The 13,453-nt window shown below is 40.2% G+C and overlaps 1 protein-coding gene across 1 annotated transcript in view; it reads right to left on the bottom strand.

Moving 5' to 3' along the window:
* Nucleotides 1–13,453, bottom strand: part of LOC140453953 (dynein axonemal heavy chain 8-like) — a 1,210,036-nt gene that overhangs the window by 463,409 nt on the left and 733,174 nt on the right. The window contains exon 41 of the mRNA XM_072548830.1: nucleotides 3,970–4,072. Within this exon, the coding sequence (XP_072404931.1) occupies nucleotides 3,970–4,072 (103 nt within the window). The remainder of the gene's footprint in view (nucleotides 1–3,969; nucleotides 4,073–13,453) is intronic.

The following is a 13,453-nucleotide window of genomic DNA, read 5'->3' as shown; positions in this document are numbered from 1 at the left end:
TATTACTATTCCTACTTCGTATAATCGTAAGCTAGAAACACAAATTACTTACATTCTATCCCTTTAAGGAATTCTGATACACATACAAACAGATACACAAAGAGTCAGAACAGGGCACAAATATTAGAAGAAGTATCAGTGAAGCATATTTCTGGTTTCAATCTAGAGAACTGTCCCTAAATTCTCTTCCAATTCTTTTTGATTTTCACAAGTTTGTGGACATACCAACTTTCAACCCCTCATTCCCCATTTCAGGATTTACTCTTCCATTGTCTCTGAAGGAATTTTCCCTTTTCTTTTCAAGAAGGGAATTTGCAGAGATAGTGTGTAATTAGCTGCTCAGAATTTTCTTCTGAGAACACCAATATTTTCTTCTCTATAGCCTGGATGTTTCTGCTGTATTGTTCAAACACAAAGCTGTAACCACTTGACAAGGAACCAATCAAAAAGAAATTGTTACTATGCTGAGTACTCCTGATCACACCCAATTGGAAGTGGTTGAAAAACACATCTTCTTCCATAGTCCATTGGTTTAAAACAGTATATTTTTCCTCTGTTAAACTGACATTCCAAAATATAAAAATGTTCTTTACAATGCACTGCACAATTGATCTAGGCTCTTTAACACCACCTTTCAAAGTTGTGACTACAGTGATTGCGATGAGGTCAGCCAGGTGGATCTCATAGAATATGAGTTCTCTGATTAGGGCTGTTAATCTGGTTCAATCAGGAAACCCTGGCTGACAGATATGAGCAGGATTGACAGACATCCTGTTCACTCTGAGAGCTTGCCCGGGCGAAGCTGGATCAGTGTCAAGGACTCTCTATGTGTAAATAACAAGTGACTTGGTGATGGGATAACAGCCTCTCTGGAGTTATTTCAGTGACCTCTATCAAATTGAAGAACAAAGACACCTCCTGCAAGTTCTCGTCCCAGCCATACACCATCCTGACTTGGAACCATATTGCATTTCCTGTCTGTTTTTAAAAATTTATTCACAGGTTATAGGCATCACTGACCAGGCCAGCATTTATTATACATTCTCATTTGTCCAGAGAGTCATTAAGAGTCAATCACATTGTTGTTGGTCTGGAGTCACTCGTACAAGGCCGTTTCCTTCCCTGAAGGCCATTAGTGAACAAACTGCGTTTTTCCAATTGATAATGGTTTCATGGTGACCATTAAACTCTTAATTCCAGAATTTTAAAAACGATTGAATTCCACCATCGACATGGAAGATTCATGGCAGAACGTTACCTGGGACACTGAACTAATAGTCTAGTGATAGTACTACTCGAGTACTAACAGGACTAAGGACTACAATGATTCAAGATGGCAGATCACTACCACCTTCTCAATGGCAATTAGACCTTAAGACCATGAGAAATAGGAACAAAGTAGCCATTCAGCCATTTGAGTTTGTCCAGCATTCAATGAAATCAATGTTGATCTGATAATTCTCAATTCTACTTTTTTGTCTTTTTCCAATGATCCTTGATTCCCTTATTGAATAAAAGAAAATATCTCAGCCTTAAATATACTTAATGATCCAGCCTCAACAGCCTTCTGTGATAAAGAATTCCATAGATTCACAATCCTCCAAAGGAAGAAATTCATCCTCATCTCTGTTTTAAATATGCAACCCCCTATTCTAAGATTATACCCTCTGGTCACTCACTCAACCTATCTATAATTTTCTTATACTCTCTTCACAACATACTTTCCAACCTATCTTTGCATTGTCTCAAAATCTAACTACTTTGACTTTGCTTACCTCTCCTACATCATTATACAAATGGTTAAATATTGAGGATTCAGCACAAAACCTGAGGGATTCCATTCATCACATTCTTAATGAGAAAAAGACCATTTATGCACTCTGTTTTCTGCCAGCTAGTTAATTTTCCATCCATGTTAATATGTTATGCCCTTCTTTGCCTAATAACCCTTTATATCACCAGAGCTCCAGGAGCTCTTAATTTGCCAACTAATCTTTTGCGTCACATTTTATTAAATATCTTTTAAAATAGAGGCATTAACTTTGTCCCTTTATCTACCATAGTAACTACATCCTCAAAAACTGTAATAAATTTGTTTAATGATATTTCCCATTCGCAAAACTATCTTGACTGCTTCTAAAGAACTATCTCTTCTAAGTGAATTCTGAATACTTTGTTAATGATAGTCTAGCCTTTTCCTGATGGCTGATGTTAGGTCAGGCCTTTAATTCACTGTTTTCCTTTTTCTGCTTTCTGAATAAGGGTCACTGGACATTGAACCATTGACTCTGCTTTCTCACCACTGATGCTGCCAGACCTGCTGTATTTTACCAGCAATTTCTGCTTTTGCCATAGGGCAATTTGAGATTGGAAGTAAATGTTGGCCTATTCAATGTAGTTCATGTCCAATTAACAAATAAAAAGGAAAAAAAGTGCAGGGAAGAAACAACCTCTGATTAGAGCAGCAGTACAATGTGAGTGGCGCCACTCAACTGAGGCTTGAAGCTGCAGCAGAGGAAGGCTGTGCTGGAAGCATGGGAGGTGAATCCTTTACTGACTTATACACTTTTCCTAATCTTCAGACTTTTGCTGTTTATTTGTGCATCATTGTAAGCCTCTTTATTTTAGTCTTATACTGTCCTCAATATCTTGATGGAGCCACAGATAGCTCCTTCTTGCAGAGTATTTTTTCAATAAAATGCATTTTTGTTGACTTTAAATTAAAATAAAAATTGCTATTTTTTGTTTACTGCCATAGGTTTTAGCCTATTTACCCAATTAACACCTCATACTTACATAATTGGCTTTCTTTAAGTTTAAAAATCTTGCATGTGATTGAGGTATGTCACTTTCAAACATAACATGGAATTCAATGGTGTTACGATCACTAGTCCCCATTGGGTCATTTACTGTAACATTACTTACTAGCCTTGCTTTTTATGGTTTGCCACCTTTGTTTCTTTCTCAGGTCAACTCATTTTTAGACTAGAATCCAGCACCTGATTGGAGGATAATGACTTAAATGTAGGGGATATGATCAAGAAGTTTGGGGATAACAGAAAAACAAGTATGGTGGTAATTAGTCAGGAGGGTAGCTATAAACTGCAATAAGATATTAACAGGTGTGTCAGGTGTGTGAATGGTAGGCCCTAGCAAGTACTGAAGATCACAGGAACCCTGGTGCTCTTACCATATCCACATCAAAACTCTCACCCAGGACAAAGAACACTAGGCCCTTCCCTAGTCTGCAATGATCCAACAGCTCTCAACACACCCAATCCTTACCCCTGACTTTCATTTGCAGGTCCTGAGCCTCCATATAAGTTGTCATTTCCATGTTTCCCACCATTGTGCTGCAGAAGTAGTCAAAGGAAACTGCTGACCTTATACACACAACTAAGTACGTGCATGTGCCACCTTTAAATGCATACAAAAGGGTGCCTGGAGATTCATCTGTGGAACTGGTTTTATCTCAAAAATAGGTTGTAATTATGAAATGTTATATGTTAGTAATCATCCATTGCATGCCAACATAATACCAGTATGAAACTAGTTGTAGGAGTCACACCATGTTACAAAAATACAACTGACTTAATCTCAGCATTTTAAGCTGTCATCAGTCAAGTGGAACATCAGCTCTTGTCTCATTCAGTGACTCTCTAAGCTGCATATTCTGCTCAGTGGAAATGTATGAACCCATCGTAATTTTTCAACTTGTGATAGGATTTTAACTCACAATCTCTGAGTTCAGTGGCAAACCTTCTTATGTAATACTGATGGAACATAATTATTTAAAACAGAAAACAGGGAAATTACAATTTGGTACAGAGCATGATACATTCTACTTGCTTATTTCTACTTCGGAACGTTTCCTTGCTAGTCATAAAAGAGCTGATTAAAATGTACATTTATTTTGTTTCTTCAGTTTTGTTAGGCTTGCAAACAAGATTAAAAGTTACTCAAACAAACCTGAATGGTGTGAGAATCACTGGCTTGTCCAAGGATTTCCAATAAAGTTGGATCTGATACAAAGAAGAATCTGGGAAATAGCAACCTTTTCTTTTCCAAATATCTGTCAAAAATAATAATGTTAAAACTTGTAGCATTTTTCAAACTCCATCTTTTTGTTACCAAAGATCATGTGACTTTTATTTCCTGTTTGTAGATTTCCAGGGCAGTTGAAAATGGTGAATTAGAGAATATGTTAAATATAAGATCCAAAGAAAATTAATAGTTAAGTTATAAGGTTGATGTGTTTTTTTTCTAGTTGAAGTTTTTTCTGTTGGCATGAAAATAGTAAGACACTAGTAAAAGGAAGAATAGAGACAATAACAGACAAAATAGAAAATTTAAACACAGAGGCAGGGGTCCTAGCAGGGTGCTGGTTACTCTGCATGTATCTATCGAGGAAGAAGATGGCACCAAAGCTGAGCTTCTTTCACCTTTCTTCATCTAAAACTGTCACCAAAAAGCTCTTATTCCCTTCTACCTGAAATAGATCAAAACTATTTGCTTCAACATTCCCTGCACTAGTCAGTCTAGCATTCTTACCACTCTTTGGGTAAAGATGTTTCTCCTAGATTGCCAATTGAATTAACTATCATTTTGTTACATTAATTAGTGAGATTGAGGAAATTAAAATGCTACAGAGGGGTCAGTTCCATGGCTTGCTTCGCTTCTGTATCAGGACACATTGGGGACTCAAGGGTTAAACATTCCACAACCAGAGGACTTACTGCAGTATCAACTGAAAGCCTGTACTCTTACAATGCAGCAGAACAACTCAGTAGGGCGGAGGCTGACTGTATCTTAGAAATAGAATCTAGTGGAGCTAACATGTGGATTCCCCCTGTAGCCCCAGACAGAGGAATTTGTCCTTTTCAGACAAGACTGATAGCCTTGGCCACAACCCTGTTAAACTGCCTCCCACTCCCATTGTCTCATTTCCCCTCCATATTAGTATAGGTACGTGAACCCTGCTTTTTCAGCAGGCAAAACCCTTCTGCCTTAATCTCTTCTCATCAGCACATAATCATGAAGAATGTTGTTGTGGTTCTGTTCGCCGAGCTGGGAATTTGTCTTGCAAACGTTTCATCCCCTGTCTAGGTGACATCCTCAGTGCTTGGGAGCCTCCTGTTAAGCGCTTCTGTGCTGTTTCCTCCGGCATTTATAGTGGCCTGTCTCTGCCGCTTCCGGTTGTCAGTTCCAGCTGTCCGCTGTAGTGGCCGGTATATTGGGTCCAGGTCAATGTGTTTGTTGATAGAGTCTGTGGATGAGTGCCATGCCTCTAGGAATTCCCTGGCTGTTCTCTGTTTGGCTTGCCCTATAATGGTAATGTTGTCCCAGTCAAATTCATGTTGCTTGTCATCTGTGTGTGTGGCTACTAAGGATAGCTGGTCGTGTCGTTTCATGGCTAGTTGGTGTTCATGGACAGCTGTCTTCCTGTTTGTCCTATGCAGTGTTTTGTGCAGTCCTTGCATGGGATTTTATACACTACATTGGTTTTGCTCATGTAGTGTACAAAATCCCATGCAAGGACTGCACAAAACACTACATAGGACAAACAGGAAGACAGCTAACGATCCGTATCCATGAACACCAACTAGCCACGAAACGACACGACCAGCTATCCTTAGTAGCCACAGACACAGATGACAAGCAACATGAATTTGACTGGGACAACACTACCATTATAGGGCAAGCCAAACAGAGAACAGCCAGGGAATTCCTAGAGGCATGGCACTCATCCACAGACTCTATCAACAAACACATCGACCTGGACCCAATATACCGGCCACTACAGCGGACAGCTGGGACTGACAACCGGAAGCGGTAGAGACAGTCCACTATAAATGCCGGAGGAAACAGCACAGAAGCGCTTCACAGGAGGCTCCCAAGCACTGAGGATGTCACCTAGACAGGGGATGAAACGTTTGCAAGACAAATTCCCAGCTCGGCAAACAGAACCACAACGAGCACCCAAGCTACAAATCTCCCAAACTTTGATCATGAAGAATATGATAATCAGTTTCTGTAATCCATTCACACATTATCACAGGACATCGACATTCATCTGGCTTTGTAAATTCAAAATTACCTACTTTATGTGATGACAATCGTCCATGTGACTGATAAACCTTTTGTTTAATTCCTATAAAATATACTGTCTCTGTGTGTAGGACAGAGATTCATGGAGAAGTATCACCACAAATAGACACATGGCTACTTTGGGGACATTTTGGAATCTCTCGCCAACTGTTTGATAATAAAGCATCTCCATTGTACAGAAACTTGTGTTGTCTGGATTTGTGGAACAAAATATACATCCATGAGATAGCTGACCCAGAGATTATTCCATATCCCCAACTGCCCTTGAGAAGATGGTGGTGAAACTGCCTTCTTGAAATATTGCAATGCATTTGGTTTAGGTAGACTAACAAAGCAAGGAGGGAGTTCCAGAACTTGGATTGAGAGACAGTTGAAGAAAAGTGATAGATTTCCAAGTTAGGATAGTGAGGGTCTTGGAAGGGAACTTGCAGATGTTGGTTCCCATGTATCTGCTGCCCTTGTACTTCTAGATGGTGGTGGTTATAGATTTGGAAGGTGCAATCCATGGAACTAAATCCATAGGAATTAAACATGGAATTTATATGTGAGGGGAAAGTGAGGACTGCAGATGCTGGAGATCAGAGCTGAAAGTGTGTTGCTGGAAAAGCGCAACAGGTCAGGCAGCATTCAAGGAGCAGGAGAATCGACGTTTCGGGCATGAGCCCTTCTTCAGGAATGAGGAAAGTGTGTCTTTCCTCAATCTATATGTGGGCCCTGGTTATGCTCTTCAACCTGTCAATCAAACCTACATAATACAACAAATGTGTTCTCATCAAAGTTGCATTCATGTGCAAGAAAAATACTTATTTATTTAAACCCTCTCGCAATAAAGACCAACAGATCATTTAGCTTTTTAATTGCTTTTTAGCGATTTTAGAAAAAAAAGACACCAGGTCCATTTGGAGGGCAAAACTTCCCAATCTTTCACTATGTAAAGAATATTCCATATTTGCTTTTTTCCTATCAAGATGTTGAAAGAGCACTGAGGACAGGCTGTCATTGTTGCAACTGTATAAAACATTGGTGAGGCCATATTTAGAGTACTGCAAACATCTCTGATTGCAATGTTACAGGAAGGATGTTATAAGACTGGAAATGATGCTAAGATGATTTACTAGAATATTAATGAGACTGGAGAACTTGAGTTACGAAGAGAGACTGAATAGGCTGAAACCTTCCATTCCTGCACTGTGGGAGGCTGAGGGGTGATTTTATATCAGTTTATAAAATCATGAGAGGCATAGATATGCTGAATAGCCATAACCCGATGGGCAAGTTTTTCGTGAAGAAGGTGGTGTGTATATTGAACAAGCTGCCAGAGGAAGTAGTAAAGGCAAGAACAATCACAATACCTAAAATTAATTTAGACAGGTACGTGGATAGGAAAGAATTTGAGTAATATGTGACAAATGCTGGCAAATGTAACTACTTCAGTTCGGGAAATCTGGTTGGTGTGGTCATGTTCAGCCAAAGGGCCTGTTTCCATTCTGCATGACTCATTGAATCTATGAACTTCACATTTTAAAAAAATATTTAATACTTCATCTGCTATGTTCTTTATTTACTTAGCTTATCTGCATCTCTTTGAAGTCTCCTCACAATGTAGCTTTCTACATCAGCAATTTTGGAAATATTTCATTGGTCCCCACATCAAAATCATTGATATAGATTGTGAATAGATGGAGCTCAAACACTGACTGTGCAGTATTCAACTACTCATAGCCTACCAATCTGAGAATGACCCATTTGTTACTGTTTTCAGTCCATTAACAAATTCTTAACCCATACTAGTGTTTATATTCAAGCTCATGTGCTCTAATTTTGCTTACTTATCTCCTGTGCATAGCCTCAATGAAAGCCTTTGAAAATCCAAATACATGAGATCCACCCATTTTCTTTTTCATATGTTCTGTTGGATGGTATTGTAAAAAACGTTCTCTGTGTTGATGATGTCAAACCCAACCATCATTTCCAAGTGTCCACTTATCATAACTTTTGTAATTCTAGCATTTTCACTTCTAGTAATGCCAGATTAAAAGATATTTCAGTTGCCAGCAGCAGGAAGAGTGGGAGCTTGGACCAGGGACCTGTTGGGAAAGGTGAGTCACTGACTTAAAACTTCAAAAGCTTACTTCAAGTGTCGGCGGCAGCAGCACCTCAGAAAGCAGAGGTTTCTGGGAAAGGAGGGAATTTTTTTTATCCCCCTCAGCTATATAAATGAGTGTTTTCTAAATCCGAGACCCTACCCTTGCAGGGTCTCCCATCCATCCACCTTCTCTAACCTTATACACCAGGGACACATCAGGTAAGCTTCCCTTCTTTTTTTAACTTTCTGATAAGGAGACTAGCAGGGATGGCAATGCAGGGAAAGGAATGTTCCTCCTGCGTGATGTTTGAAGTGAGGGATGCCATTAGTGTCCCATCCAAGTTCATCTGTAGGAAGTGCACCCAACTCTTGCTCCTCTAAGACTGCGTTAGGGAACTGGAGTGGGAGCTGGATGAACTTTGGATCATTCGGGAGGCTGAGTCTGTGATAGATAAGAGTTACAGGACAGCAGTTACTCTTAGGTATGAAGGAAGTTGGGTAGCTGTTAGAAAGGAGAAAAAAACAGTCAGTGCAGGATCTGCTGTGGTTGTTCCCCTGAAAAACAAGCATAACATTGTGGATACTGTTGACGAGGTGGGGGTGGGGGAACAACTTACCACAAGCATTCACTGGGGTTGAGGTCTCCGGCACAGAGTCTGTCCCTGTTGCACAGAAGGGAAGGGGGGAAAGGACAAGAGTGTTAGTCATTGGGAACTCAATAATGAGAGGGTCAGATAGAAGGTTTGTTGGGAATGAAAGAGACTCACAGTTGGTGTGTTGCCTCCCAAGTGCCAGGGTTCGTGATGTCTCGAATCATGTCTTTGAGGTCCTGAAAGGAGAGACCGACTAGCCCCAAGTCGTGGTCCACATTGGTACCAACGACATAGGTAAAAAGAGGGATAAGGATGTAAGACAGGATTTCAGGGAGCTAGGGTGGAGGCTGAAAGCGAGAACAAATAGAGTTGTTATCTCTGGATTGTTACCCATGCCATGTGATAGCGAGGCAAAGAACGGGGAGAGATATCAGCTGAACACGTGGCTGTAGGGATGGTGCAGGAGGGACGGTGCAGGAGCGAGGGTTTCAGGTTTATGGATATTTGGGGCTCATTCTGGGGAAGGTGGGACATCTATAAACAGGACAGTCTTCATTTGAACCACTGAGTCGGAAATTTGCTCGTGCTATTTAGGTGGGTTTAAACTAGCTCAGCTGGGGGAAGTGGGAACCTGTGTTGTAATTCCCAGTACAGAGGTGGATGAGAGTAGGGAGGACATGGACAGGATTTCACAGTCACAGGAATGTGCTGGCAGACAGCAAGCTGGTTTGAAGTGTGTCTACTTCAAAGCCAGGAGTATCTGGAATAAGGTAGGTGAGCTTGCAGCATGGATAGATACCTGGGACTTCGATGTTGTGGCCATTACTGAGACATGGATGGAGCAAGGTCAGGAATGGATTTTGCAGGTTCCAGGGTTTAAATCTTTCATTAAGGTCAGGGAAGGTGGTAAAAGAGAGGGAGGTGTGATTTTGTTCAGGACGGTATAACAGTGGCGGAAAGAACATTTGATGAGGACCTATGGGCTGAGGTTTGAAACAGGAGAGGGGAGGTCACACTGCAGGGAGTTATTTATAGGCCTCCACAAAGTTTCAGGGATATGGAGGAGAGGATTGGCAAATCGATTCTGGACAGAGTGAAAGGAACAGGGTGGTCATTATGGGGGACTTTAACTTCCCCAACATTGACTGGAAATGCTATAACTCTAGTATGTTGGATGGATGAGTTATTGACCAATGTGTGCAGGAGGGTTTCCTGACAGAGTATATCGAAGGGCTGACAAGAGGGGAGGTCACATTGGATCTGGTACTCAGTAATCAACCAGGCCAGGTGTTTGATTTAGTGATAGGTGAGAACTTTGGATAGAGTGACCATAATTTGGTTACCTTTAGTTTAACAATAGAAAGAGATAGGTACATGCCACAGGGTAAGAGTTATAGTTTGGGGAAAGGCAATTATAATGCAATTCGGCAAGACTTAGAAGGCATAGAATGGGGCTGCAAAATTCAGGGGATGGGGACAATCAAAATGTGGAGCTGGTTTAAGGAACAGATATTGCATATCTTTGATAGGTATGTCCCTGTCAGGCAAGGAGGAAGCGATGAGGTAAGGGAACCATGATTTACTAAAGAAATTGCATCTCTTATTAAGCGGAAGTGGAAGGCTTGTGCGACATTGAGGTGAGATGGTTCAGATGAGGCGATGGAGAGTTACAGAGTAGCTAGGAAAGCTTCAAAGAGAGAGTTAAGAAGAGCAGGGAGGGGTCATGAGCAGTCTTTAGCAGGTAGAGTAAAGGAGAACCCTAAAGCTTTCTATAGGTATGTGAGGAATAAAAGGATGACGAGGGTAGGAATAGGGCATGTCAAAGACAGAAGTGGGAAGTTATGTGTGGACCCTGTGGCGATCGGAGAGGTGCTAAATGAATATTTCTCTCTGTTTTCACTCAGGAAAAGGAGAATATTGTAGAGGAGAAGACTGCGATATGGGCTATTAGACTTGAAAGGATTGAGGTTAGTAAGGAGGAGGTGTTATCAATTCTAGAAGGTGTGAAAGTGGATAAGTCCCCTGGGCCAGATGGGAGATTTCTGAGAATTCTCTGGGCAGCTAGGAAGGAGATGGCTGAGTCTTTGGCTTAGATCTTTGAGTCGTCATTGTCTACAGGTTTAGTACTTGAGGACTGGAGGATTGCAAATGTTGTGCCCTTGTTTAAGAAGGGCAGTAGAGATAACCCAGGTAATTTTAGACGAGTAAGCCTTGTATCTGTTGTAGGAAAGGTTTTGGAAAGGATTATAAGAGATAGGATTTATAATCATCTAGCAAGCAACAATTTGGTTGGAAATAGTCAACATGGATTTGTCAAGGGCAGGTCATGTCTCACAAACCTCATTGAGCTTTTTGAGAAGTTGACCAAGCATGTGGATGAGGGTAGGGCAGTTGATGTGGTATACATAGACTTCAGCAAAGCCTTTGATAAGGTTCCACATGGTAGGCTACAGCAGAAAATGCAGAGGCATGAGATTGTAAGTGATTTAATAACTTGGACACAGGCATAAGTGGATTGGTTAGTAACTTTGCAGATGGTACTAAAGTTGATGAAGAATGTTGCAGGTTGCAGGGAGACTTGGATAAACTGCAAAATTGTGCTGAAAGATGGCATAGAGTTCAATGCAGATTAATGTGAGGTGATTCACTTTGGGAAGAATAACAAGAAGGCAAAATACTGGGTCAATGTAAAGATTCTTGGTAGTGTGTTTGTGCAGAGAGATCTTGGAGTCCATGTACATAGATCCCTAAAAGTTGTCACCAGGTTGATAGTGCTGTTAAGAAGGCATGTGGTGTGTTAGGTTTTATTGGTAGAGGAACTGAATTCTGGAGCCGTGATGTAACGCTGCAACTGTACAAAACGCTAGTGCGGCCTCACTTGGAGTATTGTGTACATTTCTGGTCACCCCATTACAGGAAGGATATGGAAGCATTGGGAAAGGTGCAGAGGAGAATTACCAGGATGCTGCCTGGTCTGAAGTGAAGGTCTTATGAGGAAATGCTGAGAGACTTGGGTCTGTTCTCGCTGGAGAGAAGAAGGCTAAGAGGCAATTTAATAGAGACATACAAGATGATCAGAGGATTAGATAGGATGGACAGTGAGTGTCTTTTTCCTAGAATGATGACATCTGTTTGTAAGAGGGGGCATTGCTGCAAATTGAGGGGTGATAGATTTACGACAGATGTTAGAGGCATGGTTCTTTACTCAGAGAGTGGTAAGGATGTGGAATGCTCTGCCTGCCAATATAGTTAATTCAGCCACATTACAGGCATTTAAACAGTCCTTGGATAAGCATATGGATGATAATGGGATAGTGCAGGGTGAAGGGCTTAGATTAGTTCACAGGTCAACGCAACATCAAGGGCCGAAGGACCTGTTCTGTGCTGTATTGTTCTCTGTTTTATATGTAGTTCCACAAAGAAACCTCAGTCTTGTAATGAATGTCCTTGTAACTTACACATTTAATTTTGCAATTCCTGGTACTGGGTGTAAGTTGGCGCTGTGTAGAAACAGTCTGGTTAAAGTGATACATAAATTTCTTCAATGACAAAGCAAGATAAAAGAACCTGACAATTCTATCTGATCTCACCTTGGTGCTGACAACTATTTGAAATCATGAAAAAGAGTAGGAAAAGAACAAAATAATTTCATAAGTATGGATGTATTATCCAGTAACATACCTGTACTATTAAGTAAATCTTCAATGAAAAAGGTCAAAATAAAGTTGGCATAAAGTCATACAAAGGTGAATGTTCTGGGAATCTGTAGATTAGTAATTTACACAGTTGAGACATTACTGCACTCATTTAACAAGGCCTATAATTTCTGAGCAGAATGTAAAAGAGGTATCGATGGCATTTGGACAAAAGGATGGAAAAGAAGAAAATTATTTCCAAGCTACATTCATACCTTGCACATTCATACTTTCACAACTTAAAGATTCTGTTAAAGGCCGGAGGGGTACTAATTAAGGAATGCATTCCATCCATTAAGAATATTAAGAATAATGTAATATTTGTAAAATGTACAGGGAATGCCATTGCATCCTGTTGTAAATCTTCAACTGGCGAGAGGTTTTAATGGAATGCAGTGATGAATTTCAAAGTATGGGGTAGAGATAAAAATATTATTTTTCTACATTTTATCGTTATACCAATCAGTTCTTGTTATACCAACCAGATTCGGTCTGTCAATGTAATTTGCAATAAAGACAAAGAAAACTATCAATTTAAAATAATGGAAATAAGGATAGGATTGGACTGAATTCTTCAAGAACAATGGAAGAAAATTTGCCAATGAGGAATTCAGCAATATGATGAGAATCTTTTCTATAAATGGCCTACTCGTGTTCCTGTGTTCCTAGAATCTGAATATTGTAGCAACTCAAATAGCAGCAAAAGATACTTCAGTTTTAGGATTTATGAGAAATCATGCCATGATTGATAAAATTCTCCAGTAAGGTTTTAGCTTATAAACTGGATTATAAATGAAAAACTGCTTTAGTATGGCCAGTACATGGAATGTACAAGCTTCAGATGATTAGCAGATACTGTGCCTATTAATTAATGTCAGGAAGCCGATAATGCCTGAAATTATGTAAAATTCTTACCCGTAGATTTAGAAGGAGTTGTAATTCATTCAATTTTTTGAAGAACATCTGAATGC

The sequence above is a fragment of the Chiloscyllium punctatum genome, chromosome 3 (assembly GCF_047496795.1).
Source record: "Chiloscyllium punctatum isolate Juve2018m chromosome 3, sChiPun1.3, whole genome shotgun sequence".
NCBI classification, from domain to species: domain Eukaryota; kingdom Metazoa; phylum Chordata; class Chondrichthyes; order Orectolobiformes; family Hemiscylliidae; genus Chiloscyllium; species Chiloscyllium punctatum.
The sequence above is the reverse complement of the archived record's forward strand: the minus strand, read 5'-3'. Positions and strand labels throughout refer to the sequence as shown.